The following is a 27285-nucleotide window of genomic DNA, read 5'->3' on the forward strand; positions in this document are numbered from 1 at the left end:
TGCTGAACAGTTTGAGAGGTACTTTGAACAAAAGATTATTTTAGACATAACAGCTAGCTGTCCCAGTTAATTTGTTGTTACCTATTAACAATCTTTTTTATTAAGATATAATTAACATATAACATTATATTAGTTTTAGGTGTACATATAGTGATTCAGTATTTGTATATATGGTGAAATGACCGTCACAATAAGTCTGTTTAACATCTGTCACCATATATAGTTACAGTTTTTTTTTCTTGTGATGAGAACTTCTAAGATCTCTCGTAGCAACTCTCAGATATACAATACATTATTATTAACTGTAGTCACCATGCTGTACTTTACACCCCATGACTTATTTATTTTATAACTAGAAGTTTGTACCTTTTAGCCCCCTTCACCCATTTTGCCCACACCCCCCAACCCCACCTCCACCAATTACCAATCTCTTCTCTGTGTCTATGAAGTTTTTGTTTGTTTTTTTTTAGATTCCACATATAAATGAGATCATACAGTATTTATCCCACTGTGTCTGAGTTTTTTCACTTGGCATTGTGCCCTCAAGGTCCATCCATGTTGTCACAAATGGCAAGATTTCCTTCTTTTTTATGGCTAAATATATATATACACCACATTTTCTTTATCCAGTCATCCATCAATGGACACTTTGGTTGTTCCCATGTCTTGGCTATTGTAAATAATGCTGCAATGAACAGGGGGGTTACATATATCTTTCTAAATTAATGTTTTCATTTCCTTTGGAAATGCTAGATCATATGATAGTTCTATTTTTAATTTTTTGAGGAACCCTCATACTGTTTTCCATAGTGGCTATATCAATTTACATTCCTACCAACAGTGCACAAGCAGTCCCATTTCTCCACATTCTCACAAACACCTGTTATTTCTTATCTTTTTGGTAATAGCCATTCTAACAGGCAACAGTCTTTTAATTTTCCCAAACTCCTGTTAAGCGCATTTACAAAATGGAGTTACTGTTTTGCTTGCTGTAATTATGTTGTTCATTGGCAAAAGATGACACACTGAGGAAAATAAAAACATCAGTATTTTGCCCTAAGACTAAATATTTGGTCATAATTAAAAAACAAGTTTTATATATCGTTGAGGAAACCTTGTTAATTGGCTTCACAATCTGAAAGATTTAGTCTTTACAACTTGCACATGGCTTTTCTTCTGAGAGTCTGTGCTTTTAGAAAAAGTCTGGAAGATGGTCCAGGCATTATGGAATACTAATTTCAGAATAAAATACAATGTAGTTTATCTGATAGCCACAAACCATCCTTGTTTATGGTATGTTTCAGTTTGGAAACTGTCAACACTTTAATACAGGCACACCAGAACAGTAAATAAGCATAAATAAATTTTATAATCTGTTCTGCATGTGATTAAAGAAAGTCTCTTGAAAAAATCTGTATAAAATTACATAAGATTGCATAGTTTGTCCAACTTTTAATTCATTTTTTCTTGAATACTCTTTATAAGCAGTAGCTTATAGGCTTTCAATATTAAAACACTAAAACAAACCTCTCTTCCATAGTCATGACATAAGCCATTGTAAAGTATGGAGAAAATATGAAAATATGACAAATGATTAATAACTACATTATTATAAGGAGTTCATACAAATTGGCAGGAATATTGAGACCCCTCAATATATAAATGACTAAAGAATATAAACTGAAAATTCACATAAAATACAATCACAAAGATAAACAAATATAGGGGAAATTTCTCTAACTGAGAAATCTATAAATATAATCTATACAATTTAGGATATTTAATATTTGAATATAGGATGTTGGAAAATACATTCTATGAAATAAGATGGAATGAGGTACCCAGGAGTCTAGGATGACTGAGGACTTTGATGTAATTATTGGTGGTGTAGATCATGAGAAATCTAAAAAGAACAAAAGGTCCCTAACAGCAAACATAAGAAGCCTCCTTTCTGAGGGTAAAATGGGATATAAGTTGTGATAGAGGGGATACAGTTAGAAGGTGTTGTTGAAAATCCTTTGTGTAAATTTTCTGCTTTCAGTAATGCTTAAATTGTAATATATGGAATGCCTATGATTCCTTGTCAAACATACTGAGAAACAAAACAAAACAAAAGGGAAGATTCTGAAGTCAAATGGGTGTCTGTCTTTTTTGTCAGCCAGGACAAAATGAGCTCTTAGGAGAGATGTGTCCTGGTACTGGATTGAAACATGTTGAAATGGAATTCAGCATCTTGTGTCCAAGTCCTAATCCTTTTCTTAGGATTCTTTTCCTGGTTAATGGTACCACCATGTCCACAACTGACCAAATAAAAACCTGGATATTATCTGTGTCTACTCCTCTCCCCACTGCTCCCCATATCCAATCAATCACCAAGCCCACCCTACCTATACTACCTCCTAAAAATCTCTTATGCATACCTCATCTGCCACCATGATCAAAACCTCATTATTTCTAGTGTCATTGCAATACCTTTCCCATTCTTAAATAGATCTCCCTTACCGTTATGTCTGTGTACACAAATCTGTATGAGTCCTACTCAGAGTTCTTCAGTGGCTCCCATTGCATATAGCACAGTCTGAATCGCTTTGCAAGGCCATACACATTCTGCCCTCCTCCTCTTTGTCCATCCTCATCTCCTGCCACATCCTCTGTCTTCTCCGGCCATGCCATGACAATACAAAGTCACCTGTGGATGTCCCAACATATAACCCTCTGTCATGTCTCTATGCCTTCCCCCCTGCTTCTTCCTTCATTGAGAATGCCCTTCTCTTCTTTAACCTCACAAACATCTACTGAAGCACCTCAAAAGCTGAAGAGCATCTCCTGACTCCTCCACAGAGACAACAGAGACAAAAGCACTCACTTTCCAACTCGTCCATGCTGCCAAGATGCAGTGCAGTGCACATATCTCCATAACAGCAAATATACCTCATTATGTCATAATTCCAATAAATTATTGCTAAGATGTATTGAATGTTTACTGTGTGCCACACACTTATGTTAAGCAGTTTACAAATCCTCACAACACTATGAGGCAAGTAATATTATAATTACTGTTTTAAAGAGAGGGTAATGGAGGCACAGAGTAACTTGCCTGAACTCTCATAGTGTTGTGACACCAGTAAGGATGTGAAGCCACACTCTGAACTCATGCTTTTAGTAACTTTTAGCCATGTAATGTTGTTACTCTTGTTGTTGTTGTTGTTTTGCCACTAAGCTGTACCTTGAGACCAGGACTGTGTAAGTTTAGTACTCCTATAACCTTGCATAGCGTTTGACACACAGTTGACAATGAATGAGTATTTGTGAATGAATGAGTAGTCTATTTATAAAATTATTTTTATGGACCCAGTTTTCCCTTATCTTGCTGGAATACTCTCAGAATTCTTGGTTGAAATCTAGTTCCCTTTGTAATTGTGTAAATCAGTGTTAATATTTATATAATGTTTCTTTCTGAAAGATTCGCTCTGTTTGGTGTTGCCTACCACATTCTCTTAGGAGTAAAGAACAAAACTTACCGGAAATATGTTTTATCTCAATTAACACATCCTCTTTCTAAAATCATTGATAATGCTATCTTGTACAATGTCCATGAAAATGTATCTTAACCTCACAAGTGATCTTCCCTTTTATACTCTGGTTAGCAATTACAATTTTATAAAAATAATTTACCTTTTCTTCTTAATTATTTTTATTTATTTCTACTTACTTGATAATTAGTATGAATTTTGTATCATACTTCTTTTTAAAATGTGTCAACCTTTCCACCCTAATTTACCAACCTACAAGTCTAAAGGAAAGCAGGCTTTGGTCAATACACAGAAATTGGTCCTCTGTATGTTTACAGAGGGAAGGAAAATAAGCATCTCTGTTACCTGGAAATAGCACAAGTCACCTTGAGTCTACTTGCCTCCTACCTGATGGAGGTTGAGAGGAAAGTTATATCAACCAGATATTCTCCTTGAGGGAAAAGACAAGCTCAGGTTGGTCACTTCTTTTTGCAATGATTTTAGTAGGCATTTTGCTGGAAACAGGAGAAAATTGACTGGAACTTCTATGAGGAAAACCACTATTGCTAGTGATGGGACCAGCAGACTCATATAAGGCCACTGGCTGGGAAGAAGGGCCTGGAATGGACTAAGGAGAGGTCCAGCTTCATATGAAAAGTTCAGTGGGCAGACTTCTAATGTGTTTTTTGTTTTTAATCCAAGGCAAATCCATTTGTCTCTGAGTTATTCTGCTTTCTTTTAACTCCCATTCCTTCTATTTCTTAAATCTCAAGTGATTTCATGTGCTTCCTCTTTTAGGGGTTGTGCTGCACTAAACCTCAGGCTTTATTTGTATGTGTGTTTCATGCAGATGGGTGGTCTCTTGAAAGCATATCATCAGATTAAGACATGCATCTGTAAGCTCTCCCACTCCAGCTCGGATCATAGCTAAGAAAATGTGGAAGTTTTTAAAGTCTAAGTGTTTGGTTTACAGGAAGGAAACGGTACCAGATCCATTCATTCCCTCACTCACTGACTCACTGATCAAATATTTTACACACCTCCATGTACTAAGCATTATGCTGGGCATCCCAAAGATAGGATGATCCAGCCTCTGCCCTCAAGAAACTTACAATTTGTAAGGAGACAGGCGTGGAAAAAAATATTAAAATATATCCAGCTGATTGCTTTATTGGAGGCATTATAAAGTACAGCGGAAGCACAAGGTAGGTAGATCCTAAGCCTGCCCAGGAATTCCAGAAGAGCTTCACACAGCTGAAACTTGAGGGATGAGCAAGAATTTACTAGGTGGACAAGAAGAAAGGCTGTTTCAGACAGAGAAATTAACTCACAGAAATGGGAAGGCAAGCAGAGCATGACATGTTTGCGGAGCTGTAGGAGAGTCAGTTCTATGTCTCTGGAGCAAAGATGAAAGGTGGGAGTCATCTGGAAGTGAGTCTGCACAAGTAGGCAGGAACACCTCAGGAAGAGCTTGGTCCTCCACACTAGACTATTTAGACTTTATGCTGAAAGCAACATAGAGCTCCTGAAGAAGTCTGAGCAAGGAAGTGAAAGGCTCAGATTTGCATGCTGGAAGATCACACCACAGCAGAGTGGAGAACAGATTTGAGGACAGTGATACTTAAGGCAAGAGAGGTTAGTAAGGAGAAATGGTGCTTGAAGTATGGCAGTGGCAGCAGGGTTGGAGGGGAGGCAGGGGACAGATATAGGAGATATTGTTGAAGTTCTCACATTGGCTTCTTTTTTTTTGGCTAGAAATATCTGAAACTAAATGACCTTATAACATATACAATTAAAATTAAGATGGAAACCACACGCCAATATTCAATTAGGATTACTGGGTTTTTTGTTTGTTTTGCAGTTCAATTTGAAAATAATATGGGTGCTACCCAGATGAGGCCATCTAAAAGCATAACACCCCTCTAGGGGACTATGCTGTAATGTGGCAGAGATAAGATATAATATATTAGGAACTAAAGAACGCTTATTTAGAAAACCATCTAGAGTAATTAATCTCACCATGTGATTTATGTTTTCATAAAGAAAGAATGCATCAATAAAATAAAACCTATTGATATTGCCTTGAAATGACCTAGGTTGAGAGTGTGATTTTTTTTTGAATTTTATTTTTTTATACAGCAGGTTCTTATTAGTTATCCATTTAATACATATTATTGTATATATGTCAATCCCAATCTCCCAATTCATCACACCACCACCACCATCCCCCCCACCACTTTCCCCCCTTGGTGTCCATACGTTCTCTATATCTGTGTCTCAATTTCTGCCCTGCAAATTGGTTCATCTATACCATTTTTCTAGGTTCCACATATATGTGTTAATATACGATATTTGCTTTTCTCTTTCTGACTTACTTCACTCTGTATTACAGTCTCTAGATCCATCCACGTCTCTACAAATGACTCAATTTCGTTCCTTTTTATGGCTGAGTAATATTCCATTGTACATATGTACCACATCTTCTTTATCCATTTGTCTGTCGATGGGCATTTAGGTTGCGTCCATGACCTGGCTATTGTAAATAGTGCTGCAATGAACATTGGGGTGCATGTGTCTTTTTGAATTATGGTTTTCTCTGGGTATATGCCCAGTAGTGGGATTGCTGGGTCATATGGTCATTCTATTTTTAGTTTTTTAATGAACCTCCATACTGTTCTCCATAGTGGCTGTATCAATTTACAGTCGCACCAACAGTGCAAGAGAGTTCCCTTTTCTCCACACCCTCTCCAGCATTTGTTGTTTGTAGATTTTCTGATGCTGCCCATTCTATCTGATATGAGGTGATACCTCACTGTAGTTTTGATTTGCATTTCTCTAATAATTAGTCATGTTGAGTAGCTTTTCATGTGCCTCTTGGCCATCTGTATGTCTTCTTTGGAGAAATGTCTATTTAGGTCTTCTGCCCATTTTTGGATTGGGTTGTTTGTTTTTTTAATATTGAGCTGCATGAGCTGTTTATATATTTTGGAGATTAATCCTTTCTCCACTGATTCGTTGGCAAATATTTTCTCCCATTCTGAGGGTTGTCTTTTCATTTTGTTTGTAGTTTCCTTTGCTGTGCAAAAGCTTTTAAGTTTCATTAGGTCCCATTTGTTTATTTTTGTTTTTATTTCCATTACTCTAGGAGGTGGATCAAAAAAGATCTTGGTGTGATTTATGTCAAAGAGTGTTCTTCCTATGTTTTCCTCTAAGAATTTTACAGTGTCAGTCTTACATATAGATCTCTAATCCATTTTGAGTTGTTTTTTTTTTTTTTTTTTTTCTTGCGTTATGCGGGCCTCTCACTGTTGTGGCCTCTCCCATTTGCGGAGCACAGGCTCCGGACGCGCAGGCTCAGTGGCCATGGCTCACGGGCCCAGCCGCTCCGAAGATCTTGCTGTGATTTATGTCAAAGAGTGTTCTTCCTATGTTTTCCTCTAAGAGTTTTATAGTGTCCGGTCTTACATTTAGGTCTCTAATCCATTTTGAGTTTATTTTTGTGTATAGTGTTAGGAAGTGTTCTAATTTCATTCTTTTACATGTAGCTGTCCAGTTTTCCCAGCACCACTTATTGAAGAGACTGTCTTTTCTCCATTGTATAACCTTGCCTCCTTTGTCAGAGATTAGTTGACCATAGGTTCGTGGGTTTATCTCTGGGCTTTCTGTCCTATTCCATTGATCTATATTTCTGTTTTTGTGTCAGTACCATATTGTCTTGATTACTGTAGCTTTGAATATAGTCTGAAGGCAGGGAGTCTGATTCCTCCAGCTCCGTTTTATTCCCTTAAGACTGCTTTGGCTATTTGGGGTCTTTTGTGTCTCCATACAAATTTTAAGATTTTTTGTTCTAGTTCTGTAAAAAATGCCATTGGTAACTTGATAGGGATTGCATTGAATCTGTAGATTGCTTTGGGTAGTATAGTCATTTTCACAATATTGATTCTTCCAATCCAAGAACATGGTATATCTCTCCATCTGTTTGTATCATCTTTAATTTCTTTCATCAGTGTCTTATAGTTTTCTGCATACAGGTCTTTTGTCTCCTTAGGTAGGTTTATTCCTCGGTATTTTATTCTTTTTGTTGCAGTGGTAAATGGGAGTGTTTCCTTAATTTCTCTTTCATATTCTGCACCATTAGTGTATAGGAATGGAAGAGATTTCTGTGCATTAATTTCATATCCTACAACTTTATCAAATTCATTGATTAGCTCTAGTAGTTTTCTGGTGGCATCTTTAGGATTCTCTATTTATAGTATCATGTCATCTGCAAACAGTGACAGTTTTACTTCTTCTTTTCCAATTTGTATTCCTTTTATTTCTTTTTCTTCTCTGGTTGCTGTGGCTGGGACTTCCAAAACTATGTTGAATAATAGTGGTGAGAGTGGACATCCTTGTTTTGTTCCTGATATTTGAGGAAATGCTTTCAGGTTTTCACCATTGAGAATGATGTTTGCTGTGGGTTTGTTGTATATGGCCTTTATTATGTTGAGGTAAGTTCCCTCTATGCCCACTTTCTGGAGACTTTTTATCATAAATGGGTGTTGAATTTTTGTCAAAAGCTTTTTCTGCATCTATTGAGATGATCATATAGTTTTTATTCTTCAATTTGTTATTATGGTGTATCACATTGATTGATTTGCATATATTGAAGAATCCTTGCATCCCTGGGATAAATCCCACTTGATCATGGTGTATGATCCTTTTAATGTGCTGTTGGATTCTGTTTACTAGTGTTTTGTTGAGGACTTTCGCATCTATATTCATGGGTGATATTGGCCTGTAATTTTCTTTTTTCGTAGTATCTTTGTCTGGTTTTGGTATCAGGGTGATGGTGGCCTCATAGAATGAGTTTGGGAGTGTTCCTTCTTCTGCGATTTTTTTGGAAGAGTTTGAGAAGGATGGGTGTTAGGTCTTCTCTAAATATTTGATAGAATTCACCTGTGAAGCCATCTGGTCCTGGGCTTTTGTTTGTTGGAAGATTTTAAATCACAGTTTCAATTTCATTACTTGTGATTGGTCTGTTCATATTTTCTATTTCTTCCTGGTTCAGTCTTGGAAGGTTATAACTTTCTAAGAATTTGTCCATTTCTTCCAGGTTGTCCTTTTTATTGGCATAGAGTTGCTTGTAGTAGTCTCTTAGGATGCTTTGTATTTCTGTGGTGTCTGTTGAAACTTCTCCTTTTTCATTTCTAATTTTATTGATTTGAGTCCTCTCCCTCATTTTCTTGATGAGTATGGCTAATAGTTTATCAATTTTGTTTATCTTCTCAAAGAACCAGCTTTTAGTTTTATTGATCTTTGCTCTTGTTTTCTTTTTTTCTATTTCATTTATTTATGCTCTGATCTTTATGATTTCTTTTCTTCTGCTAACTTTGGGTTTTGTTTGTTCCTCTTTCTCTAATTCCTTTAGGTGTAAGGTTAGATTGTTTATTTGAGATGTTTGTTGTTTCTTGAGGTAGGCTTGTATTGCTATAGACTTCCCTCTTACAACTGCTTTTGCTGCATCCCATAGGTTTTGGATCGTCGTGTTTTCATTGTCATTTGTCTTTAGGTATTTTTTTATTTTCTTCTTGATTTCTTCAGTGATCTCTTGGTTATTCAGTAATGTGCTGTTTAGCCTCCATGTGTTTATGTTTTTTACGTTTTTTTCCCTGTAATTGATTTCTAATCTCATAGTGTTGTGGTCAGAAAAGATGCTTGATATGATTTCAGTTTTCTTAAATTTACTGAGGCTTGATTTGTGACCCAAAATGTGATCTTTCTTGGAGAATGTTCCATGTGCACTTGAGAAGAAAGTGTAATCTGCTGTTTTGGGATGGAATGTCCTTTAAATATCAATTAAATCTAACTGGTCTATTGTGTCATTTAAAGCTTGTGTTTCCTTATTAATTTTCTGTTTTGACAATCTGTTCATTGGTGTAAGTGAGGTGCTAAAGTCCCCCACTATTACTGTGTTACTGTTGATTTCCTCTTTTATAGCTGTTAGCAGTTGCCTTATGTATTGAGGTGCTCAATACATAAGGCATATATATTTATAATTGTTATATCTTCTTCTTGGATTGATCCCTTGATCATTATGTAGTGCCATTCCTTGTCTCTTGTAACATACTTTATTTTAAAGTCTATTTTTTCTGATATGAGTATTGCTACTCCAGCTTTCTTTTCATTTCCATTTGCATGGAATATCTTTTTCCATCTCCTCACTTTCAGTCTGTATGTGTCCCTAGGTCTGAAGTCGGTCTCTTGTAGACAGCATATGTATGAGTCTTGTTTTGTATCCATTCAGTGAGCCTGTGTCTTTTGGTTGGAGTGTTTAATTCATTCACACTTAAGGTACTTATTGATATGTATGTTCCTATTACCATTTTCTTAATTGTTTGGGGTTAGTTTTTGTAGGTCCTTTTCTTCTCTTGTATTTCCCACTTAGAGAAGTTCCTTTAGCATTTGTTGTAGAGCTGGTTTGGTGGTGCTGAATTCTCTTAGCTTTTGCTTGCCTATAAAGCTTTTGATTTCTCCATCGAATCTGAATGAGATCCTTGCTGGGTAGAGTAATCTTCGTTGTAGCTTCTTCCCTTTCATCACTTTAAATATGTCATGCCACTCCTTTCTGGCTTGTAGAGTTTCTGGTGAGAAATCAGCTGTTAGTGTTATGGGAGTTCCCTTGTATGTTACTTGTCATTTTTCCCTTGCTGCTTTCAGTAATTTTTCTTTGTCTTTAATTTTTGCCAAATTGATTACTGTGTATCTCGATGTGTTTCTCCTTGGGTTTATCCTGCCTCGGACTCTCTGTGCTTTCTGGACTTGGATGGCTATTTCCTTTCCCTGTTAGGGAAGTTTTCAACTCTTCTCCTTCTGGGGTGCATATAATGCAAATGTTGTTGCGTTTAATGTTGTCCCAGAGGTCTCTTAGGCTGTCTTCATTTCTTTTCATTCTTTTTTCTTTATTCTGTTCTGCAGCAGTGAATACCACCATTCTGTCTTCCAGGTCACTTATCCATTCTTCTGCCTCAGTTATTCAGCTACTAATTCTTTCTAGTGTATTTTTCATTTCCATTATTGTATTGTTCATCTCTGTTTGTTTTTTCTTTAAATCCTCGAGGTGGTTTTTCTTTAATTCTAGGTCTTTGTTAAACATTTCTTGCATCTTCTCGATCTTTGCCTCCATTCTTTTTCCGAGGTCCTGGATCATCTTCACTATCATTATTCTGAATTCTTTTTCTGGAAGGTTGCCTATCTCTACTTCATTTAGTTGTTTTTCTGGGATTTTATCTTGTTCCTTCATCTGGTACATAGCCCTCTGCCTTTTCATCTTGTCTGTCTTTCTGTGAATGTGTTTTTTGTTCCACAGGCTGCAGGATTGTAGTTCTTCTTGCTTCTGCTGTCTGCCCTCTGGTGGATGAGGCTATCTAAGAGGCTTGTGAGAGTGTGATTTTCTGATAATTACAGATAGCATGCCTAATGTTTAGTATTTATAAAATTACATCCAGAATATCTTAAAAGGCATTATCTGCCTATGTCAAGATGCTACAGCTATTGTCAGGAACATCAGGGATTACTTGCATGTACCTACTCAAGCACAAGAATGGGAGGAGGTGCATCCCAAGCAGAAAGTACAATATGTATAAAGGTCCTGAGGTAGGAAAGAATTTGGCTTGTTTGAGGAGCTTGAAAGTGGCAGTGGGGCTGGAGGAAAGAGAATGAGAGGAGCAGGCACATGAAGTGATATCAGAGGGGTTGGCAGGCATCTGTTTAATTAATGGTAAATGTTCTTTCAAATTTTGGTCTTTCTCCGATTTTATTTTTGTTTTATTAGACATTGTTGGTTATTCCCTCAACATTCCACACATGACTACACTCACCTGATTCTCTTACAACATTTTTCATCTTCTATCTTTAGTATCCTTCATGGATTCATCTTCTTCCCATTTTTTAAATATTGGTGTTCTATTGTGTTCTTCCTGGGTGCACATCTCTCCTTACTCCCTACACTGTCTCTCAGGATCTTGGCCACATTCACACCTCCATGCTGATGACTCCTAAATCTGAGTCTTCCTTCAGGATCTCTCTCCCAAGCCTTTGGCCTGAATATCCCACACACTCTAACTCAGTCTGATAAAACTGAAATCACCTTTCCCTCAAAACCTGTTACTTTTCCTACATTACCTAACTTTCTTTCAGGTAGGACTTCCATCTGCCCAAAGCCAGATTTTGGAATCATTCTTATCCTCCCCGTCACCCCCAGGCTCTTATCTTCCACATCTAATGAGTCATCAAGTTCTTTCAATTTTACCTCCTAAGTAGTCTTGAATATGTTCTTTCCATACTACTTCTGTCCTCTGACCTAGTTCAAGAACTCCTCATCTCTTTCTTTAATTACTGAAGTAACTCCCACTGGTCTCCCCTCCAGTCTGTCACCGAGAGAATAACCCAAATAATCTAAAATGGGAGGCTGACTGTGACTGTGGCTCCCCTTCTAGATGCTACTTCATCATCCATTGATCCAAGTCCAGGCTCCTTGGGGATAACGTGATAGTCCCTCAGTGACATCTCCTTTTCACAGTATATTCTAGCAGTACTAAGCTACGTAAAGATCCTTGAACAAGCATGCATTTGCATCCACCAAATGTGAGTATGCTTATTAGATAACTTCCTAAACAACTTTTATTCATGGATGATGTAATACATTAGTCACTATTCTCCACAAAAGTAATGGCTGAAGACAATAAAATAATTGCTGAAGACAATAAAATAATTATAAAAAATGTATAAAGTTTGAAATAACTGTGTTCTCTTCTTGGCTTCCCCCATTTAAATTAGCTCTCTCAATTAAACATCTTTTTGGATTTCTAAATATCTATAGTTTTGCCTTTGCTGATTAACTTCCTCGTAAGTATCCATGATTTTCTGAACACAATGCCCCATCACCCACTGCAACCCTAGAGAGCTTTTCTACCTCCAAAGAGTAAATTTCACTGATTTCCCTGCTTATTTCCAGAGCTCTTATACATCTCTATAAAGCTGTCTTGCAGATGACTCAAACTAAACATGCCTATTTTCCCAACCTGTAGCCAACCTGTTCCTCCCTGCTATGGAAGGGATACAGCTCAGTACAGGACACCACCATTTATACAGATGCTCAAGCGAAAAATCTGGCATCATCCTTGATTCCCTCCCTCTCTTCCTTACCCCCATACTCCTTCTATCCCTAGCTCCCGTTGATTCTTTCTTCTAAATGTCCCTCAATCTGCTGTGCCAGCCCTACTACCATCTCCCTGGTTATAGCCCTAATATAGACCCTCATAATTTTTCACCTGGATTACTGCTTTATAACTGGTCAGTAGTGCATCCATCATCCCCATGTCTATCCAGCAGATAGAGCGACCTTTTCAAAATGTCAGTCTGACTGTGTTACTGTCTAATTGACAATACTGACTGTCCTTCCATTGCCAACAAGGCAGAGAACAAACTCCTCACTGTGGCTTCTGGGCCCCTTATGACCTGGCCCCCACCTACCTCTCAAACATCATCTCTCACCGCTCTCCTCCTAATCAAGCTATACCTAAATGTGCAGATTTCCTTGATGCGACCATACTTTCAACCTCTCTACCTTTGTGCGAGCTTTTTCTTTGGCTCACCGCATACTCTTTCTCCTTCTCTCGTAAAAGAAAACCTTCTCTGACTCTCTGAGCCAGGTTAAGTTTCCCATCTGTTTGTTTCCCACACCCATCATGTTTTGTAACCACTTGTCTCACACCTGTCTTCCACTAGAATGTAAGGGCTAGGAGGGGGGGCCCTGTCTGTTTTGTTCAGCCCAGTATCCCCAGCACCAAGCACAATGTAATTAGAGTAAATATTTGTTAACTAAGTAAGTAGTGTGATTGTAACTAAAAACTTGCTATTGAAAAGAATTGTGAGTGAACATAATTATTAGAAAACATAAATTGTTTTTTTCCCAAAGGCATAAGTGGTCACATTTGATCTCTGGTGAATATCTGTAACATTCCAGAGTTTAAATCTTGAATGTTAAGTCTTTAGTCATATTTGCACTTCATCAGACCTACAATCCAGGCTAGTGTTTAGCTGCCTGAGTTGACATCTGGGCTGACTCATTTTAATTCGACTGTTTGAGGTTAGCTTCCACAGCTGTCGTAGCACTATGTTGTCAATCATTTGACTTTTAGATCACAATTTAACTTACTTGGAGGAAGAAAACAACAGCCTTCAGAAGACATATTTTTCAGTCTTTTGGCAGAAAACAACTAGCTTTCTTCTCCATAGGTGCTCTTTCAGATTGTGTGTATTCTTTTTTTTTTTTTTGCTGTACGCGGGCCTCTCACTGCTGTGGCCTCTCCCGCTGCAGAGCACAGGCTCCGGACGCGCAGGCTCAGCGGCCATGGCTCACGGGCCCAGCCGCTCCGCGGCACGCGGGATCCTCCCGGACCGGGGCACGAACCCGTATCCCCTGCATTGGCAGGCGGACTCCCAACCACTGCGCCACCAGGGAAGCCCCAGATTGTGTGTATTCTTTACAAGAAAATTAAAACAGTGAATGGGACTTGAGGCTATATTCCTAAGTTTTTAACTTTTCCTCCGTTAAAAATTTTAATATATGGTCTTCAAAAATAAAAACTGAGCTTTTTCGCAAATGCTAAAAACTAGGATAGAGCATCTAAGCCTACCTTCGTTAATTCAACAAATGTTCACCAGATCCTTCAGGCTTGTGATGAGTGCTGTGGTGGAATTATATTTTGATGTACTTTATAATGTGCTTTGATTCTTCTTGTTACCTTGTGACCCTTCAGACAACAGCCGGGCCTTCTACTTATATGTGTCAGGGAAGGGTTTTTACAGAACAACACAGGAGAAAAACATCCTAGACTTGTAAGCTTTAAATTCTAAACCCTGAAAGACTTGGAACATGACATTTTTAAAAACCATGTAATCAGTTGGAACATTTCTTCCACCCTCAGATGAGACAAAGAATCTATGCCAAGAGAAGAGGCGGGGAGCAAAGATGAGAAGAGGGGAGAGGAGCAGAGGGGGAAGGAGAAGAGAAAGGAGAGAGGAGAAGAAGGGAGAGAGAAGTGGGGGAAGGTGGAGGAAGAAGAGGGGAAGGGAGAGCAGGAGGGAAGCAAAAGAATGAGGTGCTGCGATACAGGGCCCTGTTCCAGACCTCCCTGGACTCTTATCTCCTGATAGGTTTGGGGGTCTAAGAGTACATGAGAACTCATTCTACCTTGCCTGGTATGGCTGTGCAAAGCAACAAGGCAGGAGAGTTTTCCTATGCTCATCATTGTACCAGCTAAGATCTAATGAGGAAAATAAAAACAACTCTAATTTCAAACTGAGGAAATTTAATTGTGAAAGAGAATTGACGACATAGGTGTTAGAGAACTGAGGAGCCTAATGGAATAATAACAAAATCTAGAGATTTAGCAGCAGGAAACCACTACCACCCCTATGCTGGAAGGACAATGGGAAGCAATGGTGTTTTTTAGAGCCCAGAGTCCAAGGTCAGGAGGGAAGCTGGAACCACAGCAGTTCTGACTAAAGGGAGTAGATCACAAAAGACATGCAGCTGATGATAATAATGAAAGGAAAGGTGGAGGAAAACCCTGGCCTCTCCCTCCTTGTGACCCTCGCATTGTGCACAAATGCCTCACAAGCACCAAACCCAACTGGAATCTAACTGACATGAATCAGCCATTCTGTAGGAGAGTGAGAAGGGTGAGGCATGGGTCTGAGGGCAAATACACCCAGATGTAACAGCAGGAAAATGTCTGCAGGGGATGTCTGGGATTGTGGACCTAAGAAGGCCTCACAGGCCCATGCCCCAGGATGACTCAGAGAGGCCCAGAGCAAGGGCCCCTATGACAAAGGAGCCTGAAGACTTGAAAGGGGGCTTGGAGCCAGGAAAGGGAAGCCACATCAGGAATTTACCTGGAAGAAAACCAAATGGGCCCTCAGACATCTCACTGGATTCTACCTTGGACAAAAGACAGCATTGAGAAGACCAGGCTTGATTCCACCATGAGTTGACTACATGTAACTGCCCTGAGCTCCCACTCTCATACTACATTTAGACAACACTCCAGGGAAGGGGAGAGGAGACCACCTAGCAGAATGGAGGCTGAATCTAAATTCACTCTTAGAGAAAGGAAAGAACCTGAACCAATGAACAGACATAGTTATTTAAAAGAGCCCACTGAATATGTAGGGAAGGATGGACATATAACACAGGTATCAGTAATGCAGTGAGAAACAGAAACAGGTCATGTTAAAGAATGCACTGTGGCTGGAGATGTACATAGAGAAGTTCCCGTACTTGCCTGTAAGGTAGGACTTCTCAGAGAAGGCCTCAGAGACAGGTGATATTTGATGAGCTGGAGGGATGAATAGGGATTTAGCAAGCAGATGGGGGAGAGATCCTCACCTCTGTTGTCTTCTATCCCTCCCGATGCTCTGATTTTTAAGAGAAGCCAGTACATTCCTTAACTAACTACAGTCCATTAAAGTCTTTCAGAAACATGACAGATCTCTGGGTTTATCTTCATTTTGATTAGTAAATGGGGCAGTGCTGGAATGATAGGATAGGTGTGACCTGTGTTTAAACTCTGACGAGTAGCCACAGCAGCTTGCAAGAAATGAGTTTCTTAAAATGTATCCTCTTACAGATTTGTGGAGGCTTCAGTTTTGAACTAAGGACTTGGATCTCAAGGCACTCTTGTAGTCTTATAGAATATACAATCCACAGGAAAAATATACCTAAGCCATCCAAAATATATCTCCACAATAACCAAATGTCTATAATTGAAACACATTTCAGATCTATCACATAAAACTCTGATCTGTTAGGATTTTCCTCAAAATCTTGTGTTTTGCCAATTTTAAAAGCAGAGAAACAAGACCATTGATTTACAAATAACTTCATCTATCGCTATTCCAGAAACAATATTCCCAAACTTGCCCTTTATAATCCAATATTCTAAGAAACAAAAATAATTTTTGCTCTCTCCATTGTTTACACAATGGAAAATGATTATATTACAGAAAGCAATAGAAGTCATTGAATTGTTTGAACACTTTTTTTTTTTTAACCTCATTAGAGATGTCTGTTACAGAGAGATCTACTGATACCAAAGAAAAGATGTTTACAATAAATTCAACTCCTAGGTCAGTCAGATGTTCACAATTTCGTAAACTCAAGTAGTTTAAATTAGAGCAGCTGAAAGAAAGTAGCATGAAGAGTTCATTTTAGCTTTTAATCACACTGTCAGTAGAAATTTCTTCATATTAATAACTACTTGGGGAAAGCAAATGCTATTGAAACAAGGATTTTCCTTTTCTTGTCATAAAAGTAAGCTTAAAAGTGTAAATAATTGTGACTTCCCTAGCCGTCCAGTGGTTAGGACTCCATGCTTCCACTGCAGGGGGCGTGGGTTCAATCCCTGGTTGGGAATTAAGATCCCACATGCTGTGGGCAGCACGGCCAAGGAAAAAAAAAAAGTAGAAATAATTGACATTACAAAGTTGAATGAGAGGTGGATTATTGTATAAAACATTCTGTGATTTCATTTCATATTGCAATTTCTAATAAGAAAAAATATATTACATGCATACAAAAACTATCATGTAAATACCACGATGAATGACCACTAAAAGTGCAAAGTTAAATTTCTCACTTATCTTTACAAGTTTGTTACAAGAATTGTACTTAACCCCTTAGTGTACACAAGACCTCTTACAAGTAAACAGGATCAAGAAAAACCCACCAGCTAGAATATCCCTTGGGAAACGCTGTAAAGGTTTACATAGAGATGATATCCTTGAAAAGTACAGAGAAGTCACCCAGGTATAGCTATTCATAACTTCATGACTGATTCCATCTCAAACTTTCTCCAAGTTGAAATTTAATAAGAAACGTCTTAGATATAGTCAAAAGTTTAATTCATTCCATGACTCCAATGTCTTATTTCGTTTCGCTGAATATTGGACCAGCTTCTGGGCATCCCTGATGTTTTCCAAATGGCTTCAAAAGTCTATCTCTGATCTGTCCTATTAACAAATATACAATTACTAATAACATGATGTAAAATATTATTGTTTTATCATACCGCTCTGATAGTTTTGCAATAGAGGCATCACCCAGGTGGATACAGTTACTTAAATTTAGCTCTCTTATCTTTGTGCTTGCAGGACCATCAAGAAACTGCTTTAGTCCCATGTCACCAATTCGGTAGGAAAGAGTAAGAAAAGCTCTACATGTGATTTTATGTATAAATATGTTGAATACTATTAAAATAATAGTTACTATACCCAATACATTCCAAAATAGCAAGGTGATATCTATATCTGGTATTTTGCCAACATTTGTAAACCAAATTTGATTATATAGCTTTTAATAGAAAATATATAAATGATAGTAATGGGAGAAATATTACTAAAAATGGTATTCCTATTCATCTGTTCATTTAATTAATTAGTTCATTTAATTATTAATAAAACAGATAGCCTATAAGGTTTCTTCCCTGGGGTTAAAATGTGATCATGTTAAACAGTGCCTGATGCAATCTCCTGCAAAAGAAAAAGACAAAAACTTAGGATAGGGAGAACCAAGCCTAACAGTCAAACTACTGTCAAAATCTTGGAAGAATTTCCACTAAGTACAAGTCAATTTAGCTGGACTGGAAACCTAATAAGTTACCTAAAGATCCTTTCTTTTTGAAGCAGAGAAAATCTGATGCTGTAAGATCTTGACCTCAGTCTTCCCATACTGTCCTTAATCATACACACCTATGTGTCAGTGCCATCCCTCCCACCCCTCCCATGTAAGTCCACATTTATAAATGATTCTTTAAATTATAAATAGTCAACCAGAAACATATTTTTAATAAGATGACAACAAAAACAAAGAAAATTGTGCAGTGGTATTAGGTAAAGGTAAATAAAATTAACACAGGGGTGATAATTTTACATAGAGTTAGAATACTATACTAGTAAAAATATTAAACAAGACTAACAGAGTAATTTTACATTGATTAGGTATCACCCCAATGAAGATAATATGGTTGGGTATAGAATTTGGGGATCATATTCTTTATTGCCATGAAACTGCATACAGTGAAATGGTGTAATGATGTAACAATTTAAAATATATGTGTGTGTGTGTGTGTGTGTGTGTGTGTGTGTGATCAAAAAAAATCAGACTATCCGTAGAAAGTAACACAACATTGTAAATCAACTATACTTCAATAAAATAATTTTTTTAAAAAATCAGGGTGGTTAAGACTCCATGCTTCCAATGCAGGGGGCACTGGTTTGATCCCTGGCTGGGGAACTAAGATCCCACATGCTGTGCAGTGCAGCCAGAAAAAAACCAACAACCCCCCCCCCAAAAAAAAACCCTAAAAAGTCAGACTGGCCTTGGATTTCTCCTCTGCAACAGAAATAACAAACATATAAATGTATATATATTATATAACAATATAAACAATATTAATAAAAAGATCAATTATAAATATATTTTCTGTTACAGAAGAGAAATCCAAGGCCAGTCTGTCTTCTTTTTTTTTTTTTGGTAATTTTAGTCATGAACTTTTATGCAACATATAATATAGCATAAATATAAAATGAAAGAAAAAGAAAAATTCAAGAAGATACAATTTTGTATTAGACTTAGCTTTTGACAAACAGAAAAGGGGCATAAAGTTTAAGTAATATAATTAATGTAATTTAAGTTCCATGGACTATTCATATATATTCAACATGATAAACAACATAACCATCATCTTTTTCACCAGCATTACCCCTAAATAAAGATCCCAAAAGACAGAAGTTGTGCAGGCTGTATTTTTGTACCATGATGTCATAAAATGAAAAATTAGTAACAATGATAATTAGATATAAACTACATGGATATCTGAATACATTTTTAATAAATAATTCTTGGGTAAAGAGAAAATCAGATAAGTATTATAAACCTATATATCTTTCCAAAATTTATATATTTAACATAATTTCAATTAATATCTCAATAGGATTTTTTCTGAAATATGACAAAATTATTCTAAAGTTCACTTGGAAGAATAAACTGGCAAAAATATCTAATAACTTAAAAGAAGACTCCTAATAAAGAGAGTCTCATTCTATTAGATATTAAAACATATTATAAAGCAGTAATAATAGTAAAGGGTAGCATTTCTTGAGTGCTTATTATGTGCCAGACACTATTCTAAGTACATTACATGAATTAAGTTATTTGATCCTCACCACAATCCTGAGTATATACTCTTTATTTTCCCCATTTTACAGATAAAGTACTGAGCAAGATTAGACAGAAAACAGATAAATGAATGGAACAGAAAAGATAGCCTGAAAACAGACATTTATATACTGACACACACACACACACACACACACACACACACACACACACACATATACTGACATGTGTATGTGTATATATATGGATGTGTATATATAGATATATATATATATACATTTATATGATAATCCTGGAGGCATAAAAGTCAATAGAAAAAGACTTCTCAGGTAACGGTCCAAGTTAATGGGTTAATGCAGTTAATCCTAAACCTGGCTGTGCATCAGAAGCACCCATGTTGTTTTTTAAAAAATATATAAGCTAGTGTTCCATCCCTAGATATTCAGATTCAGTAGCTCTGGGGTAGGGCTTGGGCATATGTAGTTTTATTCAGCTCTTCAGGTGATTCTGCTGCTGTGGAATTTTCACTTTTAAATCATATGTATTTTTGAAATTTATCTTTTTATTATTACTGATTCCTAATTTAACTGCATTGTAGTTAGAGAATATAGTTTGTTTGTGGCCAATACTATGAAAGTTGTGGGAACTTGCTTTAAAACTTCATACATAGTCCATTTTTTGAAGGATTGATATGTGGTTGAGAAAAATGTATACTTTGACTCTCAAACTTCCTGTTTTAGGTGTATGTCTTATAGATGAATTTTAAAAATCTAATCTAAAACCCTTATATTAAACCTTCTCTTTTGTTATACAATATCACATTTTTCTTTTTATTTTTTCACTCTGCTGTCATTTCTTCAGTTATCTTCCAGCTTTGTACTTCTCTTCTTCAGTGAGTTCTAATCTGCTGATTAACAATTCATTTTCTTTATTTCAATAACTATATTTTTTATTTCTAAAAGTTAGTTTTTCAAGTAAATCTAGTTATTTTTATCACATTTTTTTGTCTGCTCATATTTCTGGTTCCATTATTTATTTCTTCAAATATTTCATACATAGTTACTTAATATTCTATGATAATTCTAATATATGAATTATGGAAGTTCAAATTTATTTTGCTTCATGGTGACTCATATCTTTGCACATTTGATGGTCTTTCATTGCGAGCACCTATTTATTTGACTTTAACCTATGGGAACTTTGGACGCCTAAAGAGAAAGTGCTTTCCTTCAGAAAAGCTTTGAGCTAACTTCTTCCAGGGGCCTAGCTACTATCTACCTGAGACCACTTTGTCCCCTTGAAGAGGTCCAGACACTGCAGAAGTCTCATCCTGCTTCCCTATCTTGAGTCTCGCTAAAACTGATTGTCTCAGTGCCAATGTTGAAATGAACATTTATGTTCATAGCAGCTCTATCTTTTATGTTTGCTTGGTATTCACTGTTCGTCTTAGAGAGTCTACTCATTGAGAAGGTGGTGAAGAATCATGATATTGGATATTGGATATTTCTCGTACTCTTTGTGGGCTCAGCAATGTATTGAAAGTATGTTTCATCCAAGATCTAAATTGTTTGTAGCAAGGAGTCCTTTGAAGTGTTTTGTCAACTATACTGCTGGACGCAGAAAAACCTCCATTTCTTTTTAAAATTAGGTAACCTGCAGAAGCCTGAGTGAAATATATGAATGCAATTCAATTTTATTTCACATGTTAATACAGATAGGGTTAGCTGTTACACACACACACACACACACACACACACACACACACACACACATATCCTGCTTGCATTATGGTGCCAACTTGCTCATGAGCTTACAACCAAGATGCCAGCTGGAACTTTAATCATCCAAAGGACTGACTGAGGATGGAGGGTCTGCTTCCAAGTTCACTCACATGGCTGTTGACAGAAGGCCTCAGTTCCTTGCTGGCTGTTGACTGGAGGCTTCATCTCGTAATCCAGGTTTTTCCCATTTCAAATCCTGTCTTTACCTCCCCTCCACAACCCATGGTGCCTCACCATTTTAATAATAGGGAACATGAGTTAAGATTTTGTGTAGTTTAGCTTATTACTCTGACTTATGTTTTCCCAGATATTAACCAATTTCATTGTAGATCAAATGCTATTTTGTTATCATCTGGCCCTTTAATATTATAAGAAATTTATACAAGCAAGAGGCTGAGCTATCCACCAGGGAAGAAATTTTAGCAAGAAATTGATCCTTGCCCACCTGAGAATACCAGGATAGAAGCCCATTTGTAACCCAGCTAAAGAAAGGGTTTCAGTAAGAACTTGCCATCTGTCCATCTGTGAGCAAACCCACACAGAGGAGAAATCTAACTAGTACCCAAGAGGAAACACTTCAGTAAGATTGGTTCTTCATAAGCAAGTTGGAAAGTCCATTTGGGAAAAAGACCTATTAACTGAACTAGCTGTGAGAACCTTCACTAGGAAAGGTAGCCCATAAGTGTTCCAGCAAATTCATTCAACCTTATAAGGGCCTGTGATTCCACATATCCTGAGCATTCCCTGACAATCTCCCCATGCCCCTACATAACTAGTCTGGGTTGGGTGCCCCTCCTTTGTTTTACCGCAGAACTATGCATTTACCTCCACTTGGACTCCTGACTTTCATGTTTACTCTCCTAACCAATGAGCATCTTAAGGAAGTCTGGAACATTCTAGATAATCAGTGTTTCTTGACTGAATGACTCATTACCTTACACAATTTGCCAGATTCAACACAGTAAGCTGCTTCAAAGGTGAGGGTGACTTGAGGCTACCATCCGTTATTCCCTTGCAGTCCACCATGTAAATGTGACTGATATTTGGAGAATTCTTGTCTATAAATTTGAAGCACACATCGGTAATCCTTTTATTTCCTGTTTTTTTTAAAAAAAAGAAGTATTGTATTTGAATTGCCACAAGATTAAAAGTAAAAATTAATGCTAAACCACTTTTTAACATCACAGACCTTCAAATTGGATCTTTCTGAGGTCACAAGTAGAAAGAGCTTTGAAAGTACAATCGGAAATATGTGGTGCACCAATGAAAACTACTGATGTAATTCGATGGCATTTTTCAACTAAAGCCTTTAGAAGAAAAAAAAAAAAAAAGATTAACCAGAGTATAGAGAACAAGCTTATGAACGTGATGAGGTTATTTTCTTCCTCTCAATATTTTCAGAAACAGACACATTAACTATTAAATTGTCCTAATTTCAAAGAAAATGGGACGTTTTTTCAATATATTTTAGTACACTTACATTTGAGTAATGCATAGGAATCAACTCAATGATGTTACAAAAGTAAGGGAGGGCTTCCCTGGTGGCGCAGCTGTTGAGAGTCTGCCTGCCGATGCAGGGGACACGGGTTCGTGCCCCGGTCCAGGAAGATCCCACATGCCGCAGAGCAGCTAGGCCTGTGAGCCCTGGCCGTTGAGCCTGTGATCTGCAATGGGAGAGGCCACAACAGTGAGAGGCCCGCATACCGCAAAAAAAAAAAAAAAAGTAAGGGAAAACATGAGAAAATGGAATGCTGAAAAGAATCACTACATTTAGAAGCTTGACATGTAGAATTAGACTTAAAGTTTATGCTGAAGCTACAATATCATTGAAATAAAATTATCCTAACTGCAATGAAGTTTCTCAGGGTATTTAAGGATTCAAATGTTCAAATGTGTGTGTATAAATTTCCTAATGATTTTCTTATATAAAAAAACTAAAATGAAAAACCCATTCATATTTTTCAATAATTCAAGCCTCTAGAAAATGTGCCAACCAACTGTGACTGAAAAGAAAATATAGTTTCCAACTACGTACTTTTACACAGTTGTCCGTCAGAGTTGGCGTGTCATTGATGGTCAGATGCCTAATCCCACTGCAGCTGTTTGCAATGTTCCTGAAGCCTTGGACTGAAATCTGAATTGTACAGAGTTGGTGAAAATGTGGGAGAACCCATTAGTATGACCTCTAATAAAACCCTAAGATAGTAATAGCCAAAGTTATGTCATGATTTTGCTACTGTGTTTTATAATTGAAACCATAAAATATTGCAGACATAAAAGGAAACAAAGAATCTAATCTTGATTTCTTTAATTTTTATATGTAGGTTTTGTGAAATTATCATCACAGTCTAGTTAACTTATTATTGTATTTTTTATTGAGGTAAAATTCATATAACATAAAATCAGTCACTTAAAAGCTCATTTAAACATTCATAATTTTGTATAACCACAACTTCTACATAGTTCCAAAACATTTTTATCACCATAAAAAGAAACCTTTTACCTATTAAGCAGTTGCTCCCCATACTCACCTTTTCCCAGCCCCTGGCAATCACTAATCTGTTTTCTGTCTCTATGGACTTACCCATTCTAAATATTTCATATAAGTGGAATTATACAGTATGTGGTCTTTTGTGTCTAGTTTCTTTCACTTGCCTTAATGTTTTTGAAGTTCATCCATAATGTGGTATATATCAGTACTTATTCATTTTTTATGGCTGAATAATGTTCTGTTTTATGGATATACCACATTTTGTTTATGCACTCATCTGTTGATAGATATTTTGTATATTTTGAATAGTGCTGCTATGAACATATGTGTACATCTATTTGTTTGAGTACTGGTTTTAAATTCTTTTCGGTATATACTTAGGAGTGAGATTACCAGATCATATGGCAATTCTATGTTTAACTTTTTAAGGAACGACCAAAATATTTTCTACACTGGCCGTACTATTTCACATTCTCATCAGCAACCTACAAGGGTTCCAATTTCTCCACATCTTTGCCAAAACTTATTTTTTATTTTTCCATATTTTCCTTTCTCAAAAAATTTCCTAATGAGTTTGAGGTGTTACCTCATTGTGATTTTGATTTGCATCTCCCTAATGACTAATGAGATTGAGCATCTTTTCATGTGCTTATTAGTCATTTGAATGTCTTCTTTAGGGAAATGTCTACTCAAGTCCTTTGACTAATTTTCAGTTGGGTCATTCGTCATTTTGTTGAGTTGTAAGAGTTCCTTATATATTCTGGATTCTAGACCCTTAGGTATATGACTTAAGAATATTTTTCCCATTCTTTAGGTTATCTTTCCACTTCTTAATAATGTCTTTTCATGCGCAGTTTTTAATTTTGATCAAGTCCATTTCTCTGTTTTTTCTTTTGTTGCATATGCTTTTTTTTAAGCAATGAATATTTATTTATTTATTTTATTATTTTTTTAACGTTTTTATTGGAGTATAATTGCTTTACAGTGCTGTTAGTTTCTGCTTTATAACGAACTGAATCAGTTATACATATACTTATATCCCCATATCTCTTCCCTGCTACGTCTCCCTCCCTCCCACCCTCCCTATCCCACCCTTCTAGCTGGTCACAAAGCACTGAGCTGATCTCCCTGTGCTAGGCGACTGCTTCCCACTGTCTGTTTTACATTTGGTAGTGTATATATGTCCATATATACACTACCACTCTCTCACTTTGTCCCAACTTACCCGTTCCCCCTCCCTGTGTCCTCAAGTCCATTCTCTAGTAGGTCTGTGTCTTTATTCCCGTCTTGCCCCTAGGTTCTTCATGACCTTTTTTTTTTTTTAGATTCCATATATATGTGTTAGCATATGGTATTTGTTTTTCTCTTTCTGACTTACTTCACTCTGTATGACAGACTCTAGGTCCATCCACCTCACTACAAATAACTCAGTTTTGGTTCTTTTTATAGCTGAGTAATATTCCATTTATATATGTGCCACATCTTCTTTATCCATTCATCTGTCAGTGGACACTTAGGTTGCTTCCATGTCCTGGCTATTGTAAATAGAGCTACAATGAACATTGTGGTACAAGACTATGCTTTCAGGGGTCATTTCTATAGTTTTTTGCATATGCTTTTGATGTCATATCTAATAATCCATTGCCACATCCAAGGTCATGTAGATTTACCCTCAGTATTTTCTTGTAAGTTTTATCATTTTAGCTCTTATATTTAGGTTATTGTTCCCTTTTCAGTTGATTTTTATATATGGTGTGAGGTAGGGATCCAATTTCATTTTTTTGCATGCATATATCTAGTTGTCCAGCACCAGCTGTTGAAGAGAATATTTTTCCCCCACTGAATGGTCTTGGCATCTGTGTTGATAATCAATTGGCCATTAACACATTAACAGTATAGGTTTATTTCTGGACTCTCAATTCTATACGTCTGTCTGTATGCCAGTACCACACTGTTTTGATTACTATAGCTTTGTATACTGATTTCTTTCTTTCAACTATCATTATCCACATTAATGGAAACAGCAGTGGTAGAGAGTATTCAAAGTAATTACTGATCAAAAGATCAAATATCTTTGCCTATGAATGAATTACCTTAAAATAACATGTTATTTAGGCTCCATTTCCTAACAAATGGTCATGGATGGGAAATGATGTACTGATTCAGTAATGGGAAACTGAGACTATCCAGAAATGAACATCAGGGGGAACTCTCCCACAGAGTCATCTTCACAATAGCATGACAGTGAGAACGAGGAAGAGCAGTTGTATATATTATGATCTTAATCTTGTTTTAAAAAAGTATGTGTTGGGACTTCCCTGACAGTTCAGTAGTTAAGACTCTACACTTCCAATGCAGGAGGCATGGGTTTAATCCCTGGTCAGGGAACTACATGCCACATGGTGCAGCCAAAATAAATAAAAATAAATTAAAAAGGTATGTGTCACAGACAAATGGACAAAAAACTAGAAAGACACATTTCAAAATATTGTTTGTTATCTTTGGATGCTAGGATTATGGATTATTTTTATATTTTTAAAATTTTATATAATGAGTATATAATTCTTCTGTAATCAGAAAGCAATTTATATCAAAGGAAAGAAGGGAATTCAGTCCTCTTCTTCACACAGTAGGCTGCAGTCACATACCTAAAGAAAGTGCTGCTGAAGTAAGCTGAAAGTGAGCATCTACTGAGAACTTCTGCTCCAGGACATGGTCCTTTTAACTTATTGAAAAGCCAAGACACTGGGTGATACTTGGCCTGAAAGTATCTTGTTAGATGATTTCAAAGGCTTCCTGGTAAAGCTCAGGAAAACATCTGTGGAATTCCTCTTCCTCCCACTCCTTAGTCAGTGACTGGAAGAAAAAGTTGCTGATCAGAAGATCCAAAATGTTCTATGAGAGACTGTGGTGAGCTCAATGAGTCCAGGAGGGTTTATAATAACTACCATTTAAGTAACACTTATTGTGTACCAGGTACTCTTTTAGGCAATTTTCATATACTGGTCTATATAATCCTCACAACCACCTATTGGGAGGTTTTATGTTTGTTTGTTTTTTACAAATGAGAAAAATGAGGCCCAGAGCAGTTAAGTAATGTGTCCAAGGTCATCTAGCTCATAAATAGTGGAGCCAGGATAAGAATCCAGGCAGTCTAGTTCCAATGTAGTCATTAAACTACACTACCTCTTAAGAAGATAAGCTTGCATTACTGCGCTTAAAAGGACACAAAAAAACTTTCTTTTTTTTTTTTTTTTTTTTTTCAGTACGGGCCCCTCC

At 36.8% G+C, this 27285-nt stretch overlaps 1 protein-coding gene across 1 annotated transcript in view; it reads right to left on the reverse strand.

The window, feature by feature from the left end:
- Positions 1–27285, reverse strand: part of FBXL13 (F-box and leucine rich repeat protein 13) — a 196590-nt gene that overhangs the window by 27439 nt on the left and 141866 nt on the right. The window contains 5 exon segments of the mRNA XM_007467061.1: positions 16611–16737; positions 17627–17770; positions 22450–22612; positions 22705–22822; positions 23551–23649. Coding sequence (XP_007467123.1) covers positions 16611–16737; positions 17627–17770; positions 22450–22612; positions 22705–22822; positions 23551–23649 — 651 coding nt within the window.

The sequence above is a fragment of the Lipotes vexillifer genome, unplaced genomic scaffold, assembly GCF_000442215.2.
Source record: "Lipotes vexillifer unplaced genomic scaffold, Lipotes_vexillifer_v1.1 scaffold450, whole genome shotgun sequence".
Classification (NCBI taxonomy): Eukaryota; Metazoa; Chordata; class Mammalia; order Artiodactyla; family Lipotidae; genus Lipotes; species Lipotes vexillifer.